Genomic DNA, 8,956 nt, shown 5'->3' with positions numbered 1-8,956 from the left:
GGAAAGAGAAAAAAACAAGAAAAAGATTACGATAAAAATTGAATAGAAACGCAGCAGTAAAGATAGATAGGCGCAGTCTCTGCCCCTCTCTCTCTCGCTAATTCTCTTCCTTCCCAAGGACGACAGGAACAGTCGGCCACAGCAAATCAGCCAGTCAAGCCAAAATTGTTCATAGTACAGAAACAACAGTGTAGACTTGGTGTTAGTTTTTCCATTTTGCTCCCCAAAATTTGATTAATATCACTTTTACCCCAATTTTAATGATGGAAACGTGCTTTTTTCACCGTGTACCTGGGCATTCGGCTTATCATATAAATAAATCCGTTATTTTCCAAAAGGAAATTCATTCCTTTCAATATATATATACTGAAAGTTTCTAAAGGAAATATTTTGATCTAAAGATTGTAAAAAGTGAAATATGGGTCGATCAAATAGTTGTTTTTAAGTAACTTTATAGTTTACAATAAATCCATCGTATTACAATGGCATAATTGTTTATAGAGCTCTCAAATCTTTATTGCTCTTAATGAAGCTAAACCCCTCACGTTCGTCCACGGCAACACCCGACTTTGAACATCAATAAAACAAAACAATATATTTATAGGCTTTTATGACATGAGATGATAGTGTTTGAAAAAAATGAAGTGTGTGTTGAGAATATCATGCCTCTGGAGGACAATCTTTTGATAACATGTATGGTTAAGAGTCATAAGTCCCTATTCTTGTTCTCCTCCAATTGACACGCAGCTCATCATCATTCTCAATTCGTCCTTCACACAAATTGATTGGAAATCAGCAAAGCCAGTATCAGAATTCAGAAATCTGAATGTTGGACGTCTCATTTCTTCGCCTTTGCGAACCTGAGGCACCGATACTTCTCTCCACTAACAGTTATTTCAAGAGCTCCATCTTGATTGTCTTGATTTGATGCAGTTCCCATCAGCACACTCTTTTCTTTCTCAAGATTTTCTCTCTCCATCTTTAACCTTGCTTCTTGCCGAGCAATCTCTGCCTGAAAACAAGTAACCTAGATGTAAGAAACATTAGGAGAAGATGCAGCAAGATAAGCAGGAAGGGGTGTTAAGAGGACTGCTGCTAAAAGTTCAAAACAAGGTCAGCCATTGACAAAGTTTATCTTCATTAAATGTTGTCGAATTTTGTTGGAGGCACCAATAACATGCTGGAGTCAATATCTATGATTTAGAACAACTGGAAAAACGGACTAAAAGGGTCTTGCAGACATGAGGAACACTCAACACTAGGAAACAGGAACTGTGTGGAGTATTACTAACCATATCCAATCAAGCTACATATAATAACTGACAAACACCCGAATAGCCAAAAGAAATGGAAAGCCATGTCCCCCTCAGGCAATATGTATTTTGCAAAGATGCCTTGAAAAATATGAACTTTATTGCAATTTAAATAGTTGCATTTTCTAGAACCAACCACTATTTCCTAGAGCTGATAAAAGCAACAGAAAACAAATAACCTTTTCACCCTTGCTAGACAAAGATGAAACCTCGTCTATCTAATCTGTCTTGTTTGGAGAGGGAAGAAGGCATCATGACTGGAAAATAATGGTGATATCTCCATACTTGGTCTAAAGTTGGTTCTTTGCCTATCCATCAATACTAACTCCTTATAAAACCTGCATCACCACTCATAAACATACTATATCCTGTTTAAAAACCAACTAACCAATATACATATCAACTGACAAGTAGCTCACAGTATTTGGGATTGACAACCATTACTCTTTCAGCTCGCCAGAAATTATATAGCAATGAACCTCATGAGCTTACACCACAGCAGGCATAAATATTGGAAAGTTGTTTCAACAAAAAGGCAAATTTAAATGAAATCCGTGAAGCAGCAACCTTTGTTGCAGAATTAATGCTACGTGAGATCCAAGAAATAAACAGAGCAGGATGCTAAGGAGTGACATGATAAACAGGAAAAGAGATACAAGTTGCTTTCCCAGCACTAAACATAAAATATCTTCCATAAATTTCAATTTATCAAATCAAGACTGAATTCAGAATAATCGTTTTGTTTCTTTCTTGGGTTAGGGGTGGGAGGGCGGGGGGAGGGTACATCATCTAGGAAAATTTTTTGCAGAGTCTCTAAAAGATATAAAACTAAAAAGCCTTGTAGATCAAAGAAGCAGGTTGAACACAATAAGTTACCAGCGGTTAGAATGTCTAACAAGTTAATATTTAGAAAATGTGTGTAGTTCTAGTGATTTGGTGTATTCACAAAAACCTAGCTACCCAGGAGATACATTTCCACTTTCCCAAATGAGGGTGAATCGAGTACCTCACGACGGGAGAGCTCAGCCTTCCAGGCAGCTTCGCGCTCCGCAACTTCACGTTCACGCTCCTCAATGTAACTCTGCATCTCCCTTTCCTTCATAATCCTATCTTGTATGTCTGCATCCAGAGCCTCCTTCAGCTCCTGCACAAACTTATCTACAACTGCTTTTATCCTAAGAGACATCCAAATAGACCCTTTCCTCTCAACAGATGAATTGATATTTTCTTGCTACGCCTAAATTGCAGTTCTCACTCTTCACTCTTCTCCCACCAACACCACAAACACCTGCAGCACAAATATTCCATTTATTTTCTGTTACCAAAAGAATTAATACTGGGACCATTTTTCGTTACTTTATTTGCTTATGCTTCACAAAAAAGAAAGTTTATTGGATATTCTACAAACCTAGATGTCAAATTTCAAAAGAAAAAAAAAGTAAAAAAGAAAATTGCAGCAATGAATTAACTGGTTTCAACGAACAGAGTGCATGTTTCCAGAACACAAAAGAATATACGTGGTCCAAAATTCATCTGCGTCAAGGATTCTTGAACTCAAAAACCCAAAGGATTCATTTTCCTTCTTGTCCTTTTGTTCGGACTGGAAACGAATAAAAAGGAGACCCCATGTGATGGATTGTATATGCAAACAATTTCAAGCATTTAGAACTCGAAGAGAAGCACAATCAGATCACAAACAGAGAAAAATTATACAGAGAAGGACAGGAATAGATAAAAGAACCTACCTTCTAAATATTGGCAGAGTAAAGATAGTTGGATTGGCAGAAGGTCACAGAACACAGACGGGCTGCGAGTTTGTGTATGTGGAGAGAGAGAGAGAGAGAGAGAGAGAGAGAGATAGTTGGGAACGTAGAAGGAACTCAAGTCCACAAACCACAAAGCCCACCAAAAATTGCTTCTTGTTCTTTACTAGCAATTTGCAATCGCTTTCGCTTTATTTTATTTCCTTTCTTTTTGTCACTATTTTTATGGGTTTTGGGTGTTTTTTCTTCTCTCCTCTTTTCTCTTTTCTTTTTTCTTTTTTATTTTTTCTTTTTTCTTCATAAACATTACAAAAAGAAAATAACAAACCTATTCAGCAATTAGGCCATAAAATCGGAAACAGAATCTGAAAACTGGAAATCCAAAGATAAATTCTGGCATTCGTTTTCTCTTTTTTTTTTTTGGTTTTCGGATTTAATAGAACTTGAAATCTGGTTTTATTGTACAGCTATTGAAAATTGTCCAAAAGGATCACATGATTAGCTTTTAATCTTAACTAAAAATGGTTGTTGGATGTGCCCTTCTTGGGATTAAGAAAATGGCCCTGGGGTTTGACCAAATTTGTTAATGTCTCAAGCCCAAGATTGAGGCTCCCTATTTTCTAATATTCAAAATTTTTAGGGATGTAAGGACACTATTGTAAGGCAATGCTCTGTCTGTGTTTGAGATACGGTTTTTTTTAACTGTATGAATCCTGCTTTATTCTTAGATTTAACAGCATGAGCATGACCTTTCGCTCTTGCGCCCGGAAAGAGTTGACAGAATTAGATAATCTGATGAAGCAACAACCATGACACTACCACCCATCTTGTGGAAAAACGGTTACCTGCATATTTCTGCTATATGAGCCAATTATACTGTTATCTATATATCACACATCAGAAATTACGTCCAAGTCTAAACAAATAATAAGCAGATACAAGAATCTATTCTTGGATTGAAATCCACGAGTGTGCAAAACTTATATGCTTATGAGTCAAAAGAGGCAAGCAACAAATGACATAGAAACACATAATATAGTTAGGTAAGTGATCCTTAGCTGTTGGAACCTACATATGGGAGGCATACACATGCTTCACATCCATATACAAGAAACTGCTACCTTGGAGGAACATCTTAGTATTAGTTTGTCTCAGAAATACCAGCAACAGGATGGTTGGCAACCATCGGATTTTTTTGGCAACATTAAAGTATCCTTGGTAAACACTATAGCATCATCTTACAACATAAAAAGGCAAAGATACGAGCTAGGACTGCCTATCTGTTCAATTCTGATTTGAGCATGACTTGTGATCATGCAAAGAAGAAAAAGATTATTGGTTCTGAATAAGCATATATGTCCGTGTATTAAATAGTACATACCAAAAAACAAAAGAAAGTATTTGTGAAATTGCTATAAACACAGTAAAAACAGATCATAAGAAAGTATAGATGGATAATATTAGATACAGAAATTCATGCATAAACCCTTTCCGGAAGCTGACAGATGACTGACTTTCTTTGTAGAATCAACATTATGTGGGAATTTCATTCTCAAATTAAAAGCAGCAATAATCCAAAAACATGGGCCCGTGATTGGTTCAGGGGTTTTGTGTGGTCAATATGCTCTTACGATTATACATGATAACTTCAGATTATGATAAATTTATGACAATGGCTACATCCGAAAGACATAGCCTTTTAGCGAGAAACCCACTGCCCACGAATCCAATCTTGATGAGGCCTCAATTCAGAATGCTGAAATTCCAATGTCTCAGTTGTAGAATTGAAATAAACTAAGTACTTTCTGCCCTTGAGGACTTTGCAGATCTGACCAACCCACCACCCGTCGTTGTACCAAGCATCAACTTCTTCAAAATGCTTAAACCGATCTTTTCTTTGAACTACAGGAGGGCATGGCCTTATGCATAGAGCATCAGCTTCTTCTTTGTGCAGTTGGGTACCATCATCAGTTTTCAGAGTCTGGTATTCTACCAAATACTTGCTGCTTCCTATTGATTTCGCAATAGCAGCTGGGTACCAAGAACCCCTGTAGCCTTGTTCATCACTTTTTACCTCTACCTTCATTCCATTTATCAAATTTGGATCCAATCCCAGTCCGTCATTCTCTCCTTTATACTTCCCTAGCTTGTTCTTCACTACCAACTTCGACTTTCTCTGCATTTCAGAAAATCATAAATCAACACATGTAAAAAAGGATGGTCTGGCAACCCAGATAAGATCTGAAAATTGTGTGTGCTTGTGTACATCTTCCTAGAGTAGAAGCATCCATCCCCATGGTTGCAAGACTTGAAGGGTGCTTACTGAAGCAAAGTTGGTGTTAAAAATAATTTAACAAAAATATCATCTAAGTCATACCCTGAATGCAACAATCCATTTGCCACCAATCCATTCTTGATGAGGCCTTAGATTAAAATGTTTGAGTATAAGTTCCTCATTTGTAGTCCAGAAATATACTGCATATTTTAGACCATCAAGAACTTTGGAAACAAGGCCAACCCACCATCCATCATTATACCATGCATCAACTTCCTCAAGCATTTTGAAACGGTCAACCCGTACAATTTTAGGGGGACAAGGCCTAATATATGAAGCAAATGCCTTTTCTCGAAGCAGATCCGACTCATCATCTGTTTTAAGTGTCTGGTACTCAACCAAATACTTGTCACGGCATAAGGAGCACACTATTACAGCAGTATACCAAGAACCCTGGTAACCCTCTTCATCACTTTTGACCTCCACCATCATTCCATCTCTGAATGTTGGCTCTGATGCCTTCCCACTATGTTTCCTTTTCAATTTCACTTTATTGGACTTCAAGCTCACATCAGCTAAATTTACCTGCAATAAATATGTTAAAAATTAAAGATAGAGAAATACATCAAATGCAAGCAAGAAAAACAGAAGCACATACCTTAGGGACCACAACCCATTTACCATCAGTCCATTCTTGATGAGGCCTCAACTTACAATGTTCAAAAACCATCTTTTCATCCGTGTTTGTAAATTGAACCATGTACTTACAACCATTGGAAACTTGGACAATGTGACCTTCCCACCAACCATCATTATACCAAGCATCAACACGTTCGAGATAGTCAAAAGGTTTAACCCGTTGAATAGAAGGAGGACAATGTTTGATGCATGAAATATCTACTTCTTCTTTGAGAAGTTCAGTCTTGTTCTCCGTTCTCAATGTTCGGTACTCCACCAAGAACTTGTCATTTGCCAGTGGTTTAACAATAACTGCAGTAAACCAAGAACCCTGAAAACCTTCCTCATCACTTTTTACCTCCACCAACATCCCCTCATTGAATTGCATCCCAGATGCTTTTCCACTGCACTTTATTCTAAGTATCAACCCCCTTGATTTCACCTCTGATTCAGATGACTTGTTCTGCAAGTTTAGATATCTTAAAATTAAACACACACGAAAATCAAGAGAATAACCAGAATCACCTACCAAAATGTCAGAAGTTTTATCAGCTCAAGATGATAGGTCAATTGAGACAGTTGGCGCGAGGTTGACGCTTGTATCGTCAATCACCAACTCACCACAAGGAAAAGATGGTTAAAACATTCATTCTTTATCTTTTTTACTTTTTTTCCTTTTACGTATTGACAGGAATTACAGGTTCAGAAAAAATTGAGAAATGTCTTCCTATAAATTAAAGTGTCATGCGCGTAATTGTTTGCATAAACAACTCTTGAAATTATCAGTTAAGTTGTTTTGCTAATTAATCAAGATGCTCAAACAAGAACATCGTATAAAATGCTGAAAGCATCTTTGTTTTGCTGTCTGTCTTTAAGATAAGACAAATGCTTCTTCCTGTTGTTTATAGTATTATCAGGGCAAAAACGTGCAATAGTGATTGCGGTAAATCAACATGCACATGCAGATGAAAAGACCAACAGTTAAATTACATTTAGCTCCAGCTTCCGACGAGTAGATAAAAACATCAACATTTAGTCATTAAAATAAACCAGTCATAACCAAACAAGAACTTAAAATCGATATAGGCGCGCCCCACCTACAAGGACACACACCTGAAGCACTTCTTCCAGTCGAAAAGGGGGGGACCACGAACCATCAGCCCACTCCCTAACCGCTCTCAACTCCCACTGCTCCATTTCAGCAAGAGAACCCTTTTGCCCCTCACCCTCAAACGACACAGCATACCTCGACTTCTCTAATATCGCCGCAACTGTGGCCTTTCTCCACCCCTTCTTCTCTCTACAAAAACCCTCCACAATCTCCCCAACCTTAAAGTACCTGTGCAGCTCCAGCGGTGGTGCCGGCCTGACGTCAACGGGACTGACGTACTCCCTCCTCAATGGTGACATTGAGCCCTCCATCTCGCTTAAGGTGTCAAATTGTACGTAAGTTTGGTTGAGGGAGGAGCGGAGGAAGGTGGAGGGGTACCATACAACGTCGCCAATTTGCTTCCTCACCTCGATTTTTTCGCCTTTCTTGAGTGACTTTTGCGGCATCGTAAGCCTGCGTTTGTGTGTGTGTGTGTGTGTGTTGTGTGAGGGGATGCAAGGACGAGTGAGCCCTAAAGAGAGAGAGAGAGAGGGAGAGGGTGAGAGGTGGCAGTGGCGGGAGAAGAAGGTGGTGCCCGTACTGACAGCGTAGGGTGAAAATTGTGTTTTCCTTGTGTGTAAAAATGCGAGGGTCAGTGAAATCGGAGAGAATTGCAGAGGAAGTGATGGGATTGGGGAACATTCATTTGGTCTTAAATGTAGTATTTTTTGTGATTTGGAGAAAAAATAATTTTATTTTATCGATTTAAATTCTTTTACTAATTTTCACATCATGTAAATTTTTTATAAGAATAATTTTAGTCATAATTAAATTAATTCAATAACATGGTGCACACGCTAGTATACATATACATATATATATATATATATATGTGTGTGTGGGGGGGGGGAAATTTAAACGTACTTCCATCACTTACGTGGATTGGATTATGTAGAGAAGACGTACAATTTTCCAATGATAAGCAAATGATTATACGGAACCAGAACCCAAAAATGGACATTCAATATTTAAGCACTAAAAGAAGTAGAGAGTATGGATACAATGATACACCAAGTCCAGAAAATAACACAAAGAAAAGTAGTAGTGGAGATAGGCGTCAGAAAGACATGTTGAAGTTGTTTTCACCACTTATTTGATCCTCAAAAACCTTATTCTACCAAAGGAAAAACCAATATATTTGTATGTTTAATGTACTTCTGTGTTTAAATCTTGTTACCACCTACGTTTCTCAGAAGCTGTAACAAGAGCTTCATCTGTGGGTAGGAAGAGGTTCACCAGACAAGTAAGAGTGAATGAGGGCCAATGCCTCATTAGGCTTGTTGAGGGGCACAAGATGACCTGCCCCTCTCACCGTCACCAAGGTCAATCCTTCATACTCCACTAGCCTCCCTCCTACCTGCAACTTCACAAGAAACTGCATTATTCCTTTTTTTGATAATCATAATGTGTGATTGGAAGAGTAGCACCGCATGATTTTTCAAACTCTGAAGCTTTTCTTGTGACATGCCTAATTTTCAGGGGTGTTTATGGTTAACTCATATTCATAATGTTGGTTAGTTTAGGGAGGTGATGGAGTAACCTGATTCTTGTAGTACCAAGATGTCCATGGAGTCTTGAGAGGCAGTTCAAGAGCTTCAATGCAGTATCTTGAACCAATGACCGGGACTCTACCATCTGCGTCTCCACTGTTACAGAAGCATTCCAGAACAATTAGCACAAAAGAAAACTTCAGCACAGAACATTAACAGAAACCGGACTAGTGAAACTTTTGTGAACAAGCTATCTTTCTTCAAGAAATCAAAGTTTGAGATACGGA

At 38.2% G+C, this 8,956-nt stretch overlaps 3 protein-coding genes across 3 annotated transcripts in view; all 3 read right to left on the bottom strand.

Annotated features, from left to right (window-relative positions):
• Positions 1 to 491: 491 nt before the first annotated feature.
• LOC105178867 lies at positions 492 to 3,219 on the bottom strand. Its single transcript, XM_011102429.2, has 3 exons — positions 3,059 to 3,219; positions 2,320 to 2,601; positions 492 to 1,012 (listed from the first exon to the last, which is right to left on the bottom strand). The coding sequence occupies exons 2-3, from the start codon at positions 2,497 to 2,499 to the stop codon at positions 839 to 841; spliced, it is 354 nt and encodes a 117-aa protein (XP_011100731.1). The 5' UTR covers positions 2,500 to 2,601; positions 3,059 to 3,219; the 3' UTR covers positions 492 to 838.
• A 1,261-nt stretch (positions 3,220 to 4,480) lies between these two features.
• LOC105178863 lies at positions 4,481 to 7,845 on the bottom strand. Its single transcript, XM_011102421.2, has 4 exons — positions 7,143 to 7,845; positions 6,010 to 6,492; positions 5,454 to 5,936; positions 4,481 to 5,252 (listed from the first exon to the last, which is right to left on the bottom strand). Exons 1-4 carry the CDS (start codon positions 7,584 to 7,586, stop codon positions 4,776 to 4,778), a joined length of 1,887 nt encoding a protein of 628 aa, XP_011100723.1. The 5' UTR covers positions 7,587 to 7,845; the 3' UTR covers positions 4,481 to 4,775.
• A 264-nt stretch (positions 7,846 to 8,109) lies between these two features.
• The window catches only part of LOC105178862 (serine carboxypeptidase-like 33), a 3,120-nt gene continuing 2,273 nt past the window's right edge, over positions 8,110 to 8,956 (bottom strand). Inside the window, exons 9-10 of the mRNA XM_011102420.2 lie at positions 8,720 to 8,825; positions 8,110 to 8,536 (exon numbers count right to left, since the gene is read on the bottom strand). Of these exons, the coding sequence (XP_011100722.1) occupies positions 8,390 to 8,536; positions 8,720 to 8,825 (253 nt within the window). The 3' untranslated portion in view covers positions 8,110 to 8,389. The remainder of the gene's footprint in view (positions 8,537 to 8,719; positions 8,826 to 8,956) is intronic.

Source organism: Sesamum indicum, unplaced genomic scaffold (genome assembly GCF_000512975.1).
Source record: "Sesamum indicum cultivar Zhongzhi No. 13 unplaced genomic scaffold, S_indicum_v1.0 scaffold00109, whole genome shotgun sequence".
NCBI classification, from domain to species: domain Eukaryota; kingdom Viridiplantae; phylum Streptophyta; class Magnoliopsida; order Lamiales; family Pedaliaceae; genus Sesamum; species Sesamum indicum.
The sequence above is the reverse complement of the archived record's forward strand: the minus strand, read 5'-3'. Positions and strand labels throughout refer to the sequence as shown.